Genomic DNA, 22,143 nt, shown 5'->3' with positions numbered 1-22,143 from the left:
AGGTTAAAAGACCTGAACAGATATGGCGAAGTTATTTCCCATGGTAGGGGATTCTAGGACAGGAGGGCATGACTTCAGGATTAAAGGACGTCCATTTAGAATAAGAGATGCAGAGAAATTACTTTAGTCAAAGGGTGGTAGATCTGTGGAATTTGTTGCCATGGGTGTGTCTGTGGAAGCCAAGTCAGTGGGTGTATTTAAGGCAGAGATAGATAGGTTCTTGATTAGCCAGGGCATCAAAGGGTATGGGGAGAAGGCAGGGGAGTGGGGATGACTGGAAGAATTAGATCAGCCCATGATTGAATGGTGGAGCAGATTCGATGCACCAAATGGCCTACTTCTGCTCCTATATCTTATGGTCTTATATCTCTCTCTTCCTCGTTAGTGAGAGAGACGGCCTGTTGAGATGTCGAGGTGTTGTGATGAACAGTAGTTTTTGATGGACTATAGATCATGGTCTTTGGGGGTTTGTTATTGCTTGCATAGTGGATGGTGGAGAAGGGTGAATGCTTTTTGCTGGAACAAGTGGGGGGAGGTTGATGCTTTACTGCTGCTTGTGCATGGGAGGGGAGAAGGAGTTTTTGGGTACTAATGTTTTCTGACATTCATTCTTTGGTTTTTTTTCCCTCTCTGTTTTGTGGATGCCTGCAAAGAGTAAGGAGTTCAGGATGTATACATTCTCTGACATTAAACCAAACCACTAAACCTAAGTTACTCTCAGGCATTTCTTCTCCGAGGATCGCCACCTTGACATGGTAGAGGTTTGTGAATTCCTGAGATTCCAAGAATGATGCTGTCTCGAGCTTAGCTCCTGGTAGGGTCACTCATGGCAGTAAGGGTCAAGAGGAAGGTTCCAGACAAAGAGTGATCCAGCCAAGACCTCAATGGTGGAGCTGTTTGGAAGACAATAACACATCACAACGGCAGTGAAGCAGGAGGAATACTGCACCTGTGATGGGCCTCCAGTCATCTTGTATTCTGTGCTACTGGACCCTGACCCCGATCTCTCAAGGACCGTGGGGTCTCTGCCTGTTCATCAGCCTCTGCATGTTAAACAGAAGCATTCTCAATGAAGGGAATAAGCCCTTAAGAGAGCATCATATTCAACTCAAATTATTGCACTGCGGCTGCTTTTAAATGCTTAGAAGAACAATGTAGTGTTGTAGTTACATTAGTTGACTAGTAATTCATAAGTGCACAAATTCAAGTCATACACTGTATAACAGTTTTCACCATTTGCAAGCTATCACTGTGAAACAATGACTATAAAAACTGCCAGATCATAACCAGTACTTAAACAAAGCTTCATCAGATTTGACACCCTAGTTAAAAATTGACTAATCCAGTGATTGGTCAGGTAAATGATATTATCTTAAGAAGAAATTACAATGCAACATAACAGGACAGCTTGGGACAAATAATATAGAGAGCCTTAGTATGTGCCCCATTTCCCAAAGGCAAACTAATAAAAAGGTACAAAATCTAAAGTTGCATATGGTAAACTCAGGGACAATCACAAAATATTCCTTCATGCCATGGTCAACTATAAACTAGAACAGGTTAAGCAGAATTGTTGACTGAAATGAGAACTGTGTGAACCTTTTATCCTACTGTGCTCATGCAAGGTTTTGGCAGAACCATCAAATTAGTACCACAAATGTAGTGAAATGTTATTAACTAGAAACAAACACTGTTCCCCGTTCCACAGATAGTACCTCAAGGAATACTTCCCATTTTCTATTCTATTTTCAATTTTGGTGCTACTGTGCCTCCTTGTCCCAATAACCCTGCAAATATTTCCATTACTTATTTAATTCCCTTAGTACAGTTATTACTAAAGCTGCCCACACCTGTACTTTCAAACAAATGCCCTCTAGATTACTAAAACAGCTGGGGACAGCATTGTGATGCATTTGTTGTACTGGGGAAAGGATTAAGTTGGTTCAAGAGCCGCTGTAGCTTTAACTTAGCATGTGATCCTCCAGGGATAACATCAGTTCATTTGGCTAAGTTCTAACTTGCAACTCCAGCTGGACGGATGAAAGCTCAGTCCTCCCACTTTGCCAATATGTTTTTGTCAACTGCTCGATTCTCCATCAAAAGTGACACTGGTTGCATCATATCTATTTGTGCAGCTGGTGAGACCACTGCTAAAAGCATTAGCAGTGCAGGTTAAAACGTAGGGCTGGCCAACTACATTCCTTTTTCTAATTTGCCTGAAACACAGCAACGCCTCAGGGATTCAAGCATTCCTTTGTTGAGCTAACTGGCAAAACCCTAATCACTGCAGTTCAGCAACACTAAACAGGGTGAGACTGTAGCATAGTGGTTAGCACAATTGCTTTACACCACCAGCGACCTCTGATCAGGGCTCAATTCCTACTGCTGTCTGTAAGGAGTTTGTACATTCTCCCTGTGGGTTTCCTCTGGGTGCTCCAGTTTCCTCCCACATCCAAGGACCTACAGTTAGGGTTAGTGAGTTGAGAGCAGTCTATGTTGGCACCAGAGGCATGGCAACACTCATTGCACAATCCTTGCTGATTTGATTCAACTCAAATGACACATTTTATCATATGTTTCGATGCTTTTCATCTTAAAACACTAAGACCACCCTGCACTAAAATGAACTTTTTTTTTGTTCTAATTGTAATTTCTTGTAAAAATTATGTAAAATTAATGTTTTCTTGTATATAAAATATAAAATGTTTTCCTGTCACATATATGATGCTATGTGCCCCTAATGCTGCTGCAATTAAGCTTTACAATGCAATTGTACATACATGCCATTTCTGCATATGACAATAAACTCAATTCTGACTTTCATACAGTCAAAGTTCAATTCCAAAGTTAGCAAATTACTAAACTTAGGTGCAGTAAATAGTCAAGAAGACACACCAATCAGACTTTGAAGACAAGGCAGAAATCCAATACAAGCAAGCGTGAGATAGAAGATTCTGAAAGGATGAACAAATTAGATCAAAACAAGCAGAACGGCACAACTTCAAAAGGAACACGTGAACAGCTGGGGAGATTTCTGTCTGAGTATTTCAAAGTATCAAGGATAGGTTAACTAAACAGTTAATAAACCATATGAGATCCTGTGCCTTTATTAAATACTGGCATAGGGGACAGAAGCCAGATTGTTTTGTTAAACCTTTAGTAAACACTACACTGCTGTGTCCACTTCTGGCCACTACAATTTGAAAAAGATGTGATGGATTTAGGCAGCGTGCAAGGAGATTTACTAGAATGATTCCAGGGATGAAGAATTAGAAGTACTCGGATAGAGCAGAAAAACCTTGGTTGTTCTGCTTACAGAAGCCAAGATGTCTTGACAGAAGCATTTAAATTCATGAATGATTTACACAGAGTAAATCAGGAACAACTGGGTTCAATAACAGAGTGGTTATTAAACACTCTCCAGACTTTTCTCAGCATTCAGACCCTCCACCAAGGGCACAGAGTGGATACATTTTGCGTCATCACATATGTGGAGACCCTGTGTTACAGAGGGGTTCAATTCCTAGAAAAAGTGATCTTGTAATAGTTTAATAATTTAGTAGAAACCGCCCTTTTCTCATCAAATTCCAAATTTATTTATTTATTTATAATTTATTGAGATGTAGTGCAGAATAGGTCCTTCCTGCCCTTCCAGCCACACCACCCACTAACCCCTGATTTAATCCTAGCCTAATCATGGGATAATTTATAATGAACAACTGGCCCTTGGACTTTCTGACTAACAGACCCCAATCTGTTGAGCGAGACAACCTCTCTTCCTCCACTCTCACTCTGAATACCGTCGTGCCTCAAGGTTGTGTGCTGAGCCCTCTTTTGTACGCCCTTTTCACCTATGACGGCGTTCCTGTACATGGCTCTAACTCCATAATCAAGTTTGCAGATGACACCACGGGAGTTGGCCTGATCAGAGGGGATGATGAGACGGCCTACAGGGACGAGGTCCAGTGCTTGGCCACCTGGTGTGTCGACAATAACCTGGCCCTTAACACCCAGAAGACCAAGGAGATCATTGTGGACTTCAGGCATGCTAGGAGCCACACTCACGTCCCCATCTACATCAACGGAGCTGTAGTGGAGCGTGTATCAAGCTTCAAATTCCTTGGTGTCCACATTTCCGAGGATCTCACCTAGTCCCTGAACTCCTCCATCCTGAACAAAAAGGTACAACGTCGCCTTTATTTCCTGCGGAGCATCAAGAAAGCTCACCTCTGTCCCAGGATACTGACGGGACTTTTACCGCTGTACCATTGAGAGCATACTCACCAACTGCATCTCAGTGTGGTATGGCAATTGTCCCGTATCGGACCACAAAGCACTCCAGCAGGTGGTGAAAACTGCCCAGCAGCCCAACATTGAGAACATTTACCATAAACACTGCCTGGGCAGGGCGAAAACCATCATCAAGGATGTATCTCACCCTAACCATGGACTTCTTACTCAACTCCCATCCGGTAGGCACTACAGGAGCCTCTGTTCCTGCACCAGTAGGCACAGGAAGAGCTTCTTCCCTGAGGCTGTGACCCTGCTGAACCTCACATCACAGCGCTAAGCAGTATTGCACCCATATTGTACTGTCTCAGTACTTTTATATTTGTATGCTGTAGCACTTACTTTTTATTCACAGTTATTTTGTAAATAACACTATTCTTTGCATTTCTGGTTAGATGCTAATTGCATTTCACTGGCTTTGTATCTGTACTTGGCACAATAACAATAAAGTTGAATCTAATCTAATCTAACCTACCAACCGTTACATTGGTATGTTGTAAGAATAAAAAGCCAAGAAGAAAAACAACAAAGTTGTGGTCATCCTATACAAGCTTGACAGATAAAGAAGTCACCCAAGTCATGTGGCATGACACCGACTGCACAGAAACTTCTAGAAAAACAGAACAAGCAACATTACAATGACTGAAAAATCACTGCAAATGTACCACAATTGCACACATATAGGTGATTATATAAAAATAAAAGCAACTATGGAGGAAGTTAAACTATAAGTAACAACTTTAAACTCTCAGTAACATTGGATTAGTTAAGTGTTTAGAAAGTGGAAGTTTAGAAGTGCAATGAAAAGAGGAGGGAGTTGAGGATCAGGCAGTGTGGAATCATTTCAGGGTGTAATGGGTTAGTGTAAGTGGAATGACTTGGTGAAGACTGAGGGATTACTTCAAGAACTACTGCAGCTCCTCACAATGCACAGCATCAGAATAAATATCTCACAGATGAAGACTGCTATACTCCAAGTCATCTGTTCATTTGTCCTTGGACAAGAGAGAGTATGGCAAACAAGGCACTCAGCTGTGCACAGCAAATCCAGTCAACACATTGACACATATCCAAATCCTATTGACCCACATTAATGAGCAACTAAAAATAAAAGTTAACTAAATTTCTTTTCTTTCAGTTAGTCCTGACGAAGGGTCTTGGCCCAAAACGTCGACTGTACTTCTTCCTATAGATGCTGCCTGGCCTGCTGCGTTCCACCAGCATTCTGTGTGTGTGGTTTGAATTTCCAGTATCTGCAGATTTCCTCGTGTTTGCGTTAACTATATTTGTTGTTTCTTACATATTTTCTATTTCCCCCCACCACATAAATTCCATAGCAGTGTATTTTATTCTGTGCCTTAACTTTTTTGGGTAGTAAATTGAGAATTCCATCAGGGTGTATTTTTATTACCCTAAGCGCTATAATGCAGGATTAACATCAATAATTTGAAATAGACAAGATGTAAGGGGTCCACTTCCTCTTCCAAGTTACGCTGACCTAATTGGAGATATATCCCATACAGATAGAATTTAACTCTGACAAATGTGAGGTGTTACATTTTGGGTCAGTTAAACTAGAGCAGGACTTACACAATAAATGATAAGGCACTGGAGAATATCGTACAACAAAAAGTTGTTGTTACAAGTACATAGTTCTCTGAAACCGTACGAGTTGTTACTAGGACCACAACTGCTGTATTATGTGCAGTTCTGTTTTCCTAGCCTCAGGAAGAATCGGAGAGAGTGCAGAAAAGATTCACATGGATGTTGCGGGGATTAGAGGGCTTGAAATAAAAGGAGAGGCTAAAGAGGCTGTTTTCCTTGCAGCATAGGAGGCTGAGAGGTGACCTTACAGAGGAATAATAAATCATGCAAGGCATAGTAAGTCAGATGACCTTAGTCTTTTTTTCAAGGTAGGGAAGTCTTAAACTAGAAGACATAGATTTAAGATGAGAGAGAAAAAGTTTATCAGCAACCTGAAGGGCAACATTTTCACACAGAAAATGGTCAGTATATGGAACAACTGGCCAAAGGAAACTGTAGGAAGTAAGAACAATTGCAAAATTTAGGCAGGAACATGGACAGCAAAGGTTTCGGTTTGCTGGAGGAACTCAACAGATCAAGCAGCATCTATGGAGAGGGATGAAGGGTTGATGTTTCGGGCTGAGACCCATCAGGACTGGAAAGGAAATGGGCAGAAGCCAAAATAAGAAGTTGGGGGCGGGGTGGGGTGGAATTAGTACAAGCTAGAAGGTGATTGGTAAAACCATGTGAGAGGGGAGGCTATGAAGCAAGTAGTCAGGAGATGATACATGGAAGAAGTAAAGGGTTGAAGAAGAAGGAATCTGATAGGAGAGGAGAGTGGACCATGGGAGACAAAGATGGGAGCTGATAGGCAGGAAGAAGAAGAGAAGGGATAATAGGGGAATTAGAATGGAGATTGGAAAAAGAGAGAAAAAGAGGCTTAGATTTAGTTATGGGCCAAATGCAGGGTATAGGCACCAGCTTGGAGAGACATGTCAGTCAGCATGGAGGAGGGCTAAAGGGCCACTTTCATGCTGTCTAATTCTACCTCCATGCCTACATTGCTGTAGGTTTCAAACAGAAGGAACCACTGACCCCACAGCAGTATGCACTACATTACATACTATAGCATGCCACGCCAATATGATCCACATAAAATGATGCATATAACATTCTGCAGTACAAAAGTATCAACCCCAAAATGTTAAACCTTTTTTCTTTTCCCAAAATGCTGTATAATGAGTACTTCCAATATATTGTCTTTTTATAAAGTCATTATCACTTGTTTTCAATCAATAATAACAGATATTCCAGTAAACTATCTACAATGTCCTGATTAGATGTTTGGTAACACATTTATCCAGTTCCCACAGAGCTTTGACCATATTGCACCATTCACAATCCATTCTTAAACTTCAGATGCTCTGAAGATGTGAAATATTTCACAACACAAGAAGTACAAGCATGTGTGTTTGTAACCACTGGCTACAGAAACATCTAACCATCAGGCAAAACATCAATATCAGCTGACAGACAACACTTCAAGTTGAGCACAGAGCTTAAACAGTAATAAAAGCAGTAAATACCAGAAACACTAACCAAGCTGGTAGGCTCTGGAAAGAGTAACAGTTAATGCTTCAGGCTGCAAACCTTCCATTGTCATTTTCCATTTTTATTCCTGATCTCCAGCTTCTGCAATTTCTTGATTGTCAATTATTGTAAACTGCACATTTGATCAATTGAACCTGACATCACACACTGTGACCTGGTTCCACGTTAATTACAGAGTGCATTTAAAACAGGGCCAACAAGAAACTAAATAAATCAAACCTGAAGGAGAATAAACAGCAGGGTCTGGGGTTTCCAGCAATTTCATGAGCAGATTGTCAGAAGGTCAATTCCTAAATATTTCTTTATAAATCAAAGCCTATGTTGAAACTTTCAACATTAACTACATATCTTTGCTTTCCACAATGAAACCCTACTGTCAAAAGAAATTTATTGCTACAATAAACCAGTCAATATCAAGAATCTTTATTAACTTAACATCAACTTTCTTCTCCAGGACATAGTTTAATGAAAGCTTGAGATATTTTCCTTGTAATATAATTTATGGTGCATCTTTTATTTGTGGGTGAATGGATTTTAAGATTCAGATTTCAAACAGATAAAGTCATATCTGCCTCTTTTATAGGCTGCCTTAATGAGTTTTATTGCCAATCTAACTCATGGTTAGCACTGCCGACATGAAAACAATACCTCAAGCAGGTCTACAAAAAGCCGCCTTTGTTGTTTGCATAAACAAAAAGGTCACATATACCAAGGCTGGGAAGGATGGAGATTAGTGGAAGGAACAGCATAAATCCAGGAGAGCGACACAAGAGACTGCAGAATGTGGAGCAACACACAAGATGTTAGGGGAACTCAGCGGACCAGACAGCATCCATGGAGAGAAGTGGACAGTCAATGTTTTTGGTTGAGACCCGCCACCTGTATTGTAATTAGACTCAACATGAGGTAGGGATTAGGTTAGGCCTGATATGAAAACATCTCACATCCTGTCAACAAATACCCCTCAGACTTAACAGATCCAAACAAATTCAATAAAATAAATATATAATACAAACACAACAAATCACTCATGAAGGAAAATAAAATCTGAAATAATAAGTGAAAATACTTGAAACTCTCAGGTCAAGCAGTAGCTGTGAAGAAGAATACAGAGTTAATATTTCATGTTTAAAAACCCTTATCAGAATGATGATAAGAGAAAAGCTAGTAACTCAAGTAATAATGGGCCTGTTGTATTCTCCTAGAAGCAGAGGACCATTTTATGCCTGTAACAGCAAAGACATCATAGTATATCAAAATGAAATTTCAACCCCGATCCAATGAAATTTCAGCCTAAATTTCATGCTATGGCAGCAATACGTGAAATGTAATAGACTGAATGTGGCCCAATAGGGAATAAACTATTTATACACCAAAAAAAAGTATATTAAAATGTGTCTTGTTTTTAACAAATTACCATGGATTAGTACATATAGAAAAACGATTATGGGTGGCAACACATGATCCTATCAATGCTATCCTTCCTAAAACCCTGTAAATTACATATAGTTTCAGTAGCTTGTCGCATGTTGTACATTTTCAGTAGGTTACATTATTGTGAATATATACTTAGCAGCAAACTTTCATAGGGTGCTTTTCTCAAATCAGAGGCCACAACTGATGTGATTATATTTGTCTCACAGCCTGCCAGTGAACAATTTCAGAACTAGGCTGCATTAGTAACTTGCGATTTGAGTGCCCTAGCTTCTCTATAGTTTCACCTTGATGTACAAACCCCAATTCCAGAAAAGTTGGGATATTTTCCAAAATGCAATAAAAACAAAAATCTGTGATATGTTAATTCACGTGAACCTTTATTTAACTGACAAAAGTACAAAGAAAAGATTTTCAATAGTTTTACTGACCAACTTAATTGTATTTTGTAAATATACACAAAATTAGAATTTGATGGCTGCAACACACTCAACAAAAGTTGGGACAGAGGCATGTTTACCATTGTGTTACATCACCTTTCCTTTTAATAACACTTTTTAACTGTTTTGGAACTGAGGATACGAATTGTAGTAGATTTGCAATTGGAAATTTTGTCCATTCTTGCTTGATAGAAGACTTTAGCTGCTCAACAGTCTGTGGTCTCTATTGTCTGATTCTCCTCTTCATGATGCCCCATACATTTTCAATAGGAGATAGATCTGGACTGGCAGCAGGTCAGTCAAGCACACGCACTCTGTGTCTACAAAGCCACACTGTTGTAGCCCGTGCAGAATGTGGTCTGGTATTGTCCTGCTGAAATAAGCATGGACGTCCCGGGAAGAAACGTCGCCTTGATAGTAACATATGTCTCTCTAAAATCCTAATATACGCCTCAGAGTCAATGGTACCTTCACATACATGCAACTCACCCATGCCATGGGCACTGATGCACCCCCATACCATCACAAATGCTGGCTTTTGCACCTTTCGCTGATAACAATCAGGATGGCCGTTTTCATCTTTGGCATGGAGAACTCGACGCCCGTTTTTTCTGAAAACTAGCTGAAATGTGGACTCATCTGACCACAGCACATGATTCCACAGTCTTTCGATCCATCTGAGATGAGCTTGGGCCCAGAGAACTCACCGTCTTTCTGCATAGAGTTGATGTATGGCTTCCTCCTTGCGTAATACAGATTCAAGTTGCATTTCTGGATGCAGCGATGGACTGTGTTAAGTGACAATGGTTTTCCGAAGTACTCCCAAGCCCAGGTGGCTATAATTGTCACAGTAGCATGACGGTTTCTTAGGCAGTGCCGCCTGAGGGCTCGAAGATCACGCGCATTCAACAGTGGTTTCTGACCTTGCCCTTTACGCACTGAGATGTCTCTGAATTCTCTGAATCTTTTCACAATATTATGTACTGTAGATGTTGAAAGACCTAAATTCTCTGCAATCTTGCATTGGGAAATGTTCCTTTTGAACTAACAATTCTCTCACGAATTTTGGCACAAAGGGTTGAGCCACGACCCATCCTTGCTTGCAAAGACTTGAGCCTTTGATGGATGCTACTTTTATACCCAGTCATGATACATCATCTGCTACCAATTAGCCAGCTTAATGTGGAGTCTTCCAAACCGGTGTTACTTGAATATTCTGTGCACTTTTCCATCTTATTTTAACTTTGTCCCAACTTCTGTTGAGTGTGTTGCAGCCATCAAATTCTAAATTTGTGTATATTTACAAAATACAATTAAGTTGGTCAGTAAAACTATTGAAAATCTTTTCTTTGTACTTTTGTCAGTTAAATAAAGGTTCACGTGAATTAATATATCATAGATTTTTGTTGTTATTGCATTTTGGAAAATATCCCAACTTTTCTGGAAATGGGGTTTGTAATTCAATATGCATTCTTTGTGACATTAACCGTATTTTCAATTGCACAATTACTTCAAGATGAAACCAGCAGGCCAGGCAATATCTATTGAAAAGAGTACAGTTGACATTTCAGGCCGAGACCTTAAGCAAGACTAGAGACTTTCCATAGTTTTCTCCAGTCCTGCTAAAGGGTCTTGGCCTGAAACGTCGACTGTACTCTTTTCTATAGATGCTGCCTGGCCTGCTGAGTTCCTCCAGCATCTTGTGTGTGCTGCTTGGACTTCCATCATCTGCCGACTTTCTCTTGTTCAAGATGAAACCGCCTTGTCTTTGGATAACCATTTTCTTGCATAACATACAGTATAATTGGATTAAGTTCTTGACAAAGCACACCCAAGGATAAAGTTTCAATGTAGTCAGGGAGGAGGTGCAGGAACCTGCAAATACACATTTAGCAATTTAGAAGCAGTTTCTTCCCCTCCACCATCTGATTTCCAAACAGACCACAAATTCATGAACACTACCTCACTTTTTGTTTTCGTTTTGCACTACTGACTTTTTTTTACCTATTTCTTATTATACCTTATAGGAATATCTTCATATATATTGCACTATACTTCTGTTGGAAAACAGCAAATCACACAACATATATCAGTGATAACAATAAATCTGGTTCTGTATTCTAATGTCAAGAGTTATAATTAGTAAGTGAACCTTCTAATGCTCTTGATGTTACCTACAATACAGCTGAATATTATAACCATGGTAGCACAGTGGTTAGCACAATGCTTTACAGTCAGGCAACCCGGGTTCAATTCCCACTGTTGCCCGCAAGGAGTATGTACGTATACCCTGGGACTACATGGGTTTCCTCCGGGCACTCCGGTTTCTTCCCACAGACCAAAGGCATACTGGTTACGAGGTTAACTGTACGTTGTCCCATGAATAGGCTAGGATTAAATCGAGGGATTGCTGGGCGGTGTGCCCATGCTGTATTTCAATAAATAAATAAAATATATTAGAGGTTATACACGTGCCATTCTTTGCATAGCAGTCAATGCACGGATAGATTTTATTTTAATAAGGGCATCAAAGATTATAAAGGGAGAAGTCAGCAGATGGAGTTAAGAGGGGGAAAAATTCAGCCAGAATCAAATGGGGGAGCAGACTTGATGGGGCAAATGGCCTGGTTCTATTCTAATGTCTTATGGTCTTAAATAAAACTAGCAATAAATCTCCATAGCCAACATGTGTGTAACCAAGTCTTCACACTGTGCCCTCTGCCATATTGACACATCACAGAAAGGTAGCATCCATCAAGGGTCCCCACCATCCAAGCCATGCTCTCTTCTCACTGCTGCCATCGAGGTGGTGGTACAGGAACCTCAGGACTCCCACCACCACGTTTAGGAACAGTTATTACCCCTCAACCATCAGGTTCTTGAACCAGTGTGGATACCTTTACTTACTTCATCACTGAACTGCTCCCACACCTATAGACTCACTTTCAAGGACTCTTCATCTCATGTTCTCAATATTTATTGTTTTTTCCCTATTTGTATTTACACATTGGTTTTCTGTCCCTCTATCTTGAGTGGTTTTTCACTGATTCTATTGTATTTCTTTCTATTTACTATGAATGCCCACAAGAAAAGTACTCTCATGGTCGTATATGGTGGCACATATACACTTTGATAATAAATTTCCTTTGAACTTTGAATTTACATTGTTTCCCTTTGTGCACTGGCACAATTCAGCATGACCTTATAATGATATCCATCCCCTACAGACAGATCTTCCTCATTACTGCTATTCAACAATGAGATTTTTTTGGACTGCAGGGGAAAGTGCAAAGTCTTTCAGATTAATGATTCCAGGGTGAAACATTTATCAAGCTCTGACACATTGTAACCGGTATCACTCTCATCAGTGGCAACACCAAAATAACTCTCCTGAAGCACAACAGACAACAGCGATGAATCATCTCAAATTTAGGAAAAAATAAATTCCATGGGCGGTTCTCAGGTCTTGGCACCACAGAAAAATAAATGCTTGCTCACATTGGTTGAGATAAACATTATTACTAATCCAGTGATTGTTTGTCAGCAGGAACACAACTCAAATCCAGACAGGCAGCCATTGCACATAATTTCACAGAAAACATCGCCATCGCTCACCTAATTTCAAACTCACAAAGTAAAATGTGTCCTAAGAAATGGACCTAGCAGCCTAACTTCTGCATTGTTATTGCCTTAATTTACATTACTATTGTTCTAAACACAAGAGGTTCTGCATATGCTGGAAATCCAGGGTAATATAGACAAAATGCTGGAAGAACTCATCAGGTCAGGCAGCATCTATGGAAAGGAATAAACAATCGGCATTTCAGGCCAAGAACCTTCATCAGGTTTGTAATGAAGAGTCTCAGCCCAAAACGTCGACTTATTATTGTTAATAGGTCAACGGCAGATGCAATCTCAATGGCTCTCCACGCGGCTTTTGACCACCTAGACAACACAAACACCTACGTCAGGAAGCTGTTCATAGACTATAACTCAGAATTTAATACCACCATTCCCACAATCCCGGTTGAGAAGTTGCAGAACCTGGGTCTCTGCACCTTCCTCTGCAATTGGATCCTCGACTTCCTAACCAGAAGACCACAATCTGTGCGGATTGGTGATAACATCTCCTCCTCACTGATGATCAATACAGGTGCACCTCAGGGGTGTGTGCTTAGCCCACTGCTCTACTCTCTCTATACTCATGGACTGTGTGGCTAGACACAGCTCAAATGCCATGTATAAATTTGCTGACGATACAACCATTGTTGGTAGAATCTCAGGTGGTGACAAGAGGGCGTACAGGAGTGAGATATGCCAACTAGTGGAGTGGTGTCACAGCAACAACCTGGAACTCAACGCCAGTAAGATGAAAGAGCTGACTGGACTTCAGGAAGGGTAAGACAAAGGAACACATACCAAATCAAGTTCCTGGGTGTCAAGATCTCTGAGGATATTGATGCAGTTATAAAAAAGGCTATACTTTATTAGGAGTTTGAAGAGATTTAGTATGTCAACAAATACACTCAAAAACTTCTATAGATATACCGTAGAGAGCATTCTGACAGACTGCATCACTGTCTGGTATGGGGGTGGGGGCTACTGCGCTGGACCAAAGGAAGCTGCAGAGGGGTTGTAAATTTAGTCAGATTCATTGTGGTACTAGCCTGCAATGTATCCAGAACATCTTCAAGGAGCAGTGTCTCAGAAAGGCAGCATCCATTATTAAGGACCTCCAGCACCCACGGCATGCCCTTTTCTCACTGTTACCATCAGGTAGGAGGTACAGAAGCCTGAAGGCACACACTCAGCAATTCAGGAACAGCTTCTTCCCCTCTGCCATTCAATGATCATTGAATGGCAGAGGGGACATTACCTCACTTAGCCCACTTTTTAAAAAAATATATATTATTTCTGTTTTTTTGCATGATTTTTAATCTATTCAATATATGCATACTGTATAAAACATACTGAATAGATTTACTTATTTATTATTTTATTTATTTTCTTCTATATTATGTATTACATTGAACTGTTGCTACTAAGTTAACAAATTTCATGTCACGTGCCAGCGATAATAAACCTGATTCTGATTTACCATATTATCAACACACTGTGTGATGATTTGATCCGTATGAACAGTATGCAAGACAAGCTTCCCACTGTATCTTGGTACACGTGATAATAAAAAAAATGATACAATAAACAATAAAATTAGTGATTATATAAAGACTGTGCAAATCATTAATTTTTGATTCTCTATGAAAGACCTACAGCTGCAGTTTATGTGAAGTTCTCTCATCATATTGCCAGTGAATTTATGCATGAGGTCTAATACAAGCCAATAATTTAAAAGAAAATAGAAATGAACATCAGGCAATTTTAAGGAGGTTATCAACTATACAAAGTTACAGAATGAAATGTCCCCATCATTTTTCTCTAAATTGTCAAGAATTTTGTAATATTTTATTTGCAGCATCTGGATATCATAGAGTTCAGGGTGAAGTGAGGAATATCAATAGTCTGATGCAGAATGGAGCAGTGTTCTCCTGTTATTTTCTTACATTCTTAAAATTTCAGTAGTCACTTCCCATTGAAGTGGGAGCTTGCTATTCAGGCAATGTTTGCCAGAGCTGTAAATGTAAGCCTGCGATTGTGAGAAGTGATGAATGGAAGTTTGCTTCTTTTTAAATAACCATTTTAATCAAATTAGCTATCCTACCAATATATCAGTGTATCATAAAAGACATTTAACGATAAGTCTTCACAAGACTGTTTCAATTCATTCCTCCACAGTACAAAAAACATGAAGGTTGGAGAGTTTCTGATTTTTTTTTCCATTAAACTATTGCCTAACAGGCAAATAAATATAGTCCCAGGATTGAAATCCTTTATTTGTGTTTACTCAAATACACCTGCATATAACACCTGCAGGAAAACAATCTCATTTGCATTAATAATCCTTTATAACTGTGTGAAGAATGCCTGGAGTCTTGAAATCTCAGCAGCTGTAGCTGATGAAACATCATATGATTTAAGCTTTCTCTCTTTCTCTGACTGCAGCAGTAGATGTTGCTCTGCAGTGAACCACAACCATGAACATCTGTTAGCAAATCTGAGGAAAAGTATGAATTAATCAGGGATGCTAACAATGGATTTGTAAAAAGTTTTAGCCATTTTGAGTTTTCACATAAAATCACACAGGTACTTTCTCTCTCAGTTTGTGATCTGGTAACTCACCGTGCCCTTTCTTCCCCGTCTGTATAATGGGTCACTTTTCCTGAACACCATCACCAGGTATAAACATTATCAGTATTTTATTTAGTTACGTAGAGATCTAACACAGAAAAGGCCTTTCTGGCCCAAGAGCTGCACTGCCCAGTTAACCGCCTATTTCACACTAGCCTAATCACAAGACAACTTACAATGACAAATTAACCTACTAACTGGTACGTCTTTGGACTGTGGGAGGAAACTGGAGCACTCAGAGGAAATCCATGCTGTTCACAGGGAGAACATATAGACTCCTTACAGACAGGGTCAGAATTGAACTCCGAACTCTGGAACGCCCTGAGCAAAAATAGCATTGTGCTAAAACCTACACTACCGTGGCACCCACATACAGACTAAACATTTAAAACATGAATTTGATCAAATTACAGTTCATATGGTGCAGGGAAGTTGACAGCATAATAGGTTCCCTATTATTCAGTTCAACTCTGTGAGGCACTGAACACATACACAATGAGCAAACATGAGGAAATCTGCCGATGCTGGAAATTCAAACAACACACATAAAAATGCTGGTGGAACGCAGCTGGCCAGGCAGCATTTATAAGGAGAAGCACTGTCGACGTTTCGGGCCGAGACCCTTCATCAGGACTAACTGAAAGGAAAGATAGTAAGAGATTTGAAAGTAGTGGGGGGAGGGGGAAATGCAAAATGATAGAAGACCAGAGGGGGTGGGATGGAGCTAAGAGCTGGAAAGGTGATTGGCGAAAGTGATACAGAGCTAGAGAAGGGAAAGGATCATGGGACGGGAGACCTCGGGAGAAAGAAAGGGGGAGGGGAGCACCAGAGGGAGATGGAGAACAGGCAGAGTGATGGGCAGAGAGAGAGAAAGAAAAAACAACAAAAATGTCAGGGATGGGGTGAGGAGGGGCATTAACAGAAGTTAGAGAAGTCAATGTTCTTGCCATCAGGTTGGAGGCTACCCAGCTGGTATATAAGGTGTTGTTCCTCCAACCTGAGTGTGGCTTCATCTTGACAGTAGAGGAGGCCATGGATAGACATATCAGAATGGGTATGGGACGTGGAATCAAAATGTGTGGCCACTGGGAGATCCTGCTTTCTCTGGCGGACCAAGCGTAGGTGTTCACCAAAACATACACAATGAGTGCTGCCACACAAAAACAGTATCCATCATCAAGAATTCCACCCCCCCCCCACCGCCCCACCATTCAAGCCATGCTCTCTTCTCGCTACTACCATCGAGCAGGAGGTACACAGGAGCCTTAGGTCCCACATCAAGTTCAGGAACAGTTATTACCCCTCAACCATCAGACTCCTGAACTACAGCGAATAATTTTATTCACTTCAACACAACTGATTCCACAGACTATGGACTTACTTTCAAGGGCTTACAACTCATGTTCTCAGTATTATTTATTTATTTGTATTTGCCCAGTTTGTCTTCTTTTGCACATTGGTTATTTGTCAGTCCTTCTGTGTAATTTTCATTGGTTATATTGTATTTCTTTGTTCTACTGTTCATGCCTGCAAGAAAATTAATACAAGGACATAAATTCACTTTGAACATTCACATACTGGACTATTAATTAACTCAATGGAACCCAAATCATACCTTAGGATATCAAACATTCTGGCAGAAAGCAAGTTCTCTAAAGCTTCAGAAATGGAACAGCCAACTCTAATGATCAAGTCTTTGTGCAACTCCAAACAAAGGCAATAATAGCAGCCTCTCACAAATACAAATTTAGAACAACCTGAATATGCTGCTGGATAGGCCTCCTTTATGACAGATTAACCTTGCAGAAATAGAGAGCTAAGCATTTTGGACTAGACTGTTCCATGAATCTGAACGACCTGCTGTTCAGTTCATCAACTTGGAATGGCTTTGTAAAAAGTCTACCTAACCCAACAATGTGATGCAAATTATAAAATAGGCCCTTCTCTGTTATTTGCTAAGAAAATAACAGAGGGAAAAAAACTCATTTCAATCTCATTTACTGCAGAACATTGTATAAGCCTGAAGGCCACACAGAGAAGCAGAAACAGCCGCTGAGCTTGACTGATTTTTAAAATAATGAGGGGCTTACATAGACTTCACAGAGAAGATGTTGACATGCCTGTTTATGGGGCGGGGGGAGAGGGGCAGGAGAGGGGAAAAGAGAAACGATTAAAAAGGGCAAAACAACCAAATCTATTTTATGTAGTTATCTGTAATCAAAATGATCCTTCTGATAAAAAGGAACGTCATAGTATTTTAAAAACAGAATGTTTTCCAAACCTCAATTTGGTTAAAACAATGAAAATTCTCAACATAAACTTGCCCAAACAAATTTGCAGGAAATGCTACCACATGACGTAAAGAAGCAAATACCACATACTCATTTCAAGGGAAGAGGAGTGTGGCAGAGGAAGAAAGGAGGATATGTTGAGTGCCTCATGGGAAATGTCTTACAATGCTGCATGAAGCACTTAGGCTGAATGAACTTTTACTATGCTAATACTCTGCATGTTTGGTAATTTATAAATCTTGCAGTTCACAAGTATGTAAGAGATTCTGAGCCATGTACCTTACAGATGGCTATTTTAAGAAGGAAAAAAAACTCTGATTATGAGACGGAATTGGAAGCACATCAGCTCTGGCAAGGTTTGCAGGCCATTACTACCAACAAAGTGAAACCTAACATCATAAATGGCAGTGATGCTCACTCCCAGATGAGCAAAATGCCTTGAAAGGGGCAATAAAACTACACCTGTGCGAATGCCTGAAGCATCTGGTGACTCTGTAATCTCAGTCTCAGAAGCTGATGTCAAAACATTTTTCATGAGGGTATACCTGGTAGGGCTCTGAAAACTTGTGCCAACTGGTGGGAGTATTCAAGGACGTCTTCAATTTCTCACTGCGGCAGTCAGAGGTTCCCATCTTCTTCAATAGGGTGACAATCATACCAGTGGCCAAGAACAGCAGGTTAAGCTGCCTTAACAACTATCACCCAGTTACACTCACATCTACTGTGATGAAGTACAATGAGAGGTTCCTCATGGCTAGAATCACCTCCTGCCTAAGCAAGGACCTAGACTCGCTGGAATTTGCCTATCACCACAATACTTCTACATCAGATGCAATTTCACTGGCTCTCCACTCAGCCTCAGATCACCTGGACAATAGCAATACTGAAGTCGGGCTGCTGTTTATTAATTATAGCTCAGCCTTCAATACAATCATACCCTCAGTGCTGATCAACAAGATCTAAAGCCGGGGCCTCTGTACCTCCCTCAACACCTGGAACCATGGCTTGCTCATCGGGAGACCACAGTCAGTGCAGATCAGAAATAACATCTCCTTGCTGACAATCAACACTGGAGCACCTCAAGAATGGATGCTTAACCACCTGCTCTACTCTCTCTACACCCATGACTGTGTGGCTAGGCACAACTCAAACATCATCTATAAATTTGCCAATGACACAACTATTGTTAGCAGAATATCAGATGGTAACAAGAAATATGATAGATCAGCTGGTTGAGTGGTATTGCAACCTTACTCTCAACATCAGTAAGACCAAAGAACTGATTGTGGACTTCATGAAGGGGAAGTCAAGGGAACACACACCAGTCCTCATCAAAGGATCAGCAGTGGAAAGGGTGAGCAGTTTCAAGTTCTTGGGTGTCAACATCTCTGAAGATCTATCCTGGCCCCAACATATTGATGTAATTACAGAGAAGGTACACAGCAGCTATACTTCATTAGGAGTTGGAGGAGACTAGATACATCACTAAAAGACTCTTGCAAATGTCTACAGATGTACTGCACCCTGGAGAGCTTTCCAACTCATTGCATCACCAACTAGTATAGAAGGGCCACTGCAAAAAAATAAATAAATCGGAAAAAGGTGCAGAAATTTGTCAGCTCAGCCAGCTCCATCATGGGCACTAGCCTCCCCAGTATCAAGAATATCTTCACAAGACAATGCCTCAAAAGGGTGACAACCATCCTTATGGACCCCCATCACCCTCTTCTCATTGCTACCGTCAAAGAGGAGCCAGAAGACATACACTCAACCTTTTAGGAATAGCTTCTTCCCCACCGCCATCAGATATCTGAACAGACAGTGAACCTATGTACACTATTATCTTTCGCACTACTTAATCTATATATACACAGTGGATTCTGGTTAATTGGGCAATCAGTTAATTGAGGCAGCACTTATTTGGGATAATGCTTAAAGAACAAAATCTAATCGAGAAAATAGCTCGGATTTCCTTTTTTATTTGGGACACTATACCACTTATTGTGGTATAGCATCAGTCGTGTATGCTTGCACAGTATGCTTAGACACTGCACAGTTCTTAAAGTGAACAGCTTTTAAACAGCACGGTCAAGTGTTTATGTTCAAAAAGCTGCGATTTTTGTCATTAATAGTTAGCTAGAAGTAAGCAGTAAGACAAGTCTGAACTGTTTTGTTCACTGTGGTTTTAAGCATTCAGCCTTGGAAATGCCAGGAACAGCCATTAATGAAAATGAAACTATTTTGCTACATCAACAAGTTAGGCACTATGAAAAATGAGGGTATCGGCAAATACTTTGAATATTACCTTTCATCCACACTGAATATTCAGCTGTCACCTGTGGATGTAAGTAGCTGATTATGTGTAAGAGCAGCCAGCCACACCCTGCTTCAACAGGTGGGCTAAATCAGGTGAGGGTAGCTGGTGGGTTTCATATCCTGGTGAGATAGGGACATGCCTGACCTAGCATGTATACAGTGAGATCCAACAGCCAGGAAGGTGGTTCCGCAATGCTCCATGGTGAGCACAGTAGTAGTCATGGTATCCACTGCAACCAAGAAAGACCTCAGTTGTTATGACTACTTGTACCACTGGCCCCAGACTTCTGAGGTTGAGAAAGTGGAAATGCCCCAATGCAATGGCTTTTCCAATTTGAAAACTGTTTCATACAGGTTTCCTGACATTGCCAGATATGTTCTAATTTGTTCTGTATTTCATCTGAATTTGGTACTCAGTTAAACAGTAGTTTGTCTTTTTTATACCTTTATAATGATTTCCATGAAACTTTGGTTAATTGGGGTAGCTGCTTAACTGGGCCAAAATGTACTAGTCTTGATGTGTCCCAATTAACAGGACTCCATTATGTGCCTATGTATGTATATATCTATGTGGTGTAGTGTGTGTGTATGTATATTCGTATTTAATTGTAATTTACAGTTTTTTTTTATTACATATTGCAATGTAGTGTTGCTGCAACATAATATATTTCACAACATATGCCAGTGATATTGAACCTGGTTCTAATTCATATCCAAGAGCTGGTTTTCAATAATTACAATTGCTTGCTGGCTGGGGCTGGCCTTAGAAACAGCAATCTCCTCAGCAACAAAATTCTAATACTTAAGGCTAACCAGGAATGTTAGTCGATCACGTGTTCATCTAAATAGTGCACACATTGAGATTATGCACACACGCACGCACTTTAAAATATATTTACCACACAAAAGAGAGTTGGGATTTCGATGTATTTATGGTTGTGCAGTCTCCCAGGAGTTAATGCATCAAATTTGGATCTCACGTCTTTATCATGCAGCTACTCCCAGCAATTAAATTTCAGAGCAGTGTTTCCTTCTGCCAGCTGAGAGTGCACATGACTAAGTAATGCCAATAAGATGCTGAGCAGCTGAAAGAGCCGGGGCTCTCCTGCTGTTTTCAACAATGGCCTTGCAGATGTACCTTGGAAGGAAGCAGCAAGCTGCAGACTGCAGCCTGTGATCTAGTAGAAACTGGTCCAATTTAAGACAGCTGTCACGCTGTCTTACTCCAGCCCACTGCCAGAAAGGAAAGGTCTCCGATACATACTGTACTTTCAAAGTCATTCATCTGTGAAAGAACTAGACTTGCATGAATGTGAAAACTAACTCAGTGTTCCGTTAAAAATCTTTATTCTCCTATCCACACAAAAAAACCAATATTGTATCCAAGTTCCCCATTCAATTTCTAAAAATGTTGTGGCACCATCTAATGAAATTCAAAGCTTCAGATCCAGTTAGCAAGTAGATTCAATGCAATACAATCTAGGAAATTGCTGTAGACAAAAAGATGCTCCACAAATGAGAAACATTCAAGTCACACTTCATGCCATATTAAATACACAAACTGGGGTAGGGTGGGTGGGATGGAAGACTACAGACCAAGTGCTGATAAAGGCGGTTAATATGGACGGCTGCTAGATGGCCAGCATGAACATTGTGTGCTAAAGGTCTCTTTCCATCCTGTATGATGGAGTATGCCCCCAGAGTGAACTTGCCCTTTACAACAACTTTGGTCTTCATGTTTTAATGAATTACCTGCTTGAAAATGGCAGTAAAGATTTAACCCTGTGATCATCTGCTCCGACTGAGACATGCCCAGTAAAAGCTGAAGTAATTGCACAATGGAATCATACATCATAGAAAAGAGTTCATTCAGCCCACATTGTCCATGCCGGCACTCATCCCCTTTGCCTGCATTATCCCACTGCTCCTTTCCTTATCATGTATATGTCCAATTGCCTTTTAAATGTTGTAACCGAGTCTGCCTATAC

The 22,143-nt window shown here is 40.4% G+C and overlaps 1 protein-coding gene across 7 annotated transcripts in view; it reads right to left on the bottom strand.

The window, feature by feature from the left end:
- Positions 1-22,143, bottom strand: part of sh3rf1 (SH3 domain containing ring finger 1) — a 194,061-nt gene that overhangs the window by 117,984 nt on the left and 53,934 nt on the right. The window contains exons 1-2 of one of the 7 annotated variants that reach the window (XM_073047891.1): positions 21,294-21,356; positions 16,930-17,075 (exon numbers count right to left, since the gene is read on the bottom strand). The exons of 5 other annotated variants lie outside the window; for them this stretch is intronic. In XM_073047891.1, the coding sequence (XP_072903992.1) occupies positions 16,930-16,950 (21 nt within the window). In that variant the 5' untranslated portion in view covers positions 16,951-17,075; positions 21,294-21,356. Of the gene's footprint in view, positions 1-16,929; positions 17,076-21,293; positions 21,357-22,143 lie in introns of those variants that run through there. One more of the 7 variants, XM_073047890.1, reaches the window with a different exon arrangement.

Source organism: Hemitrygon akajei, chromosome 6 (assembly GCF_048418815.1).
Source record: "Hemitrygon akajei chromosome 6, sHemAka1.3, whole genome shotgun sequence".
In the NCBI taxonomy this organism is placed as follows: Eukaryota; Metazoa; Chordata; class Chondrichthyes; order Myliobatiformes; family Dasyatidae; genus Hemitrygon; species Hemitrygon akajei.
Note: the sequence above shows the minus strand (reverse complement) of the source record. Positions and strands in the feature narration are given on the sequence as shown.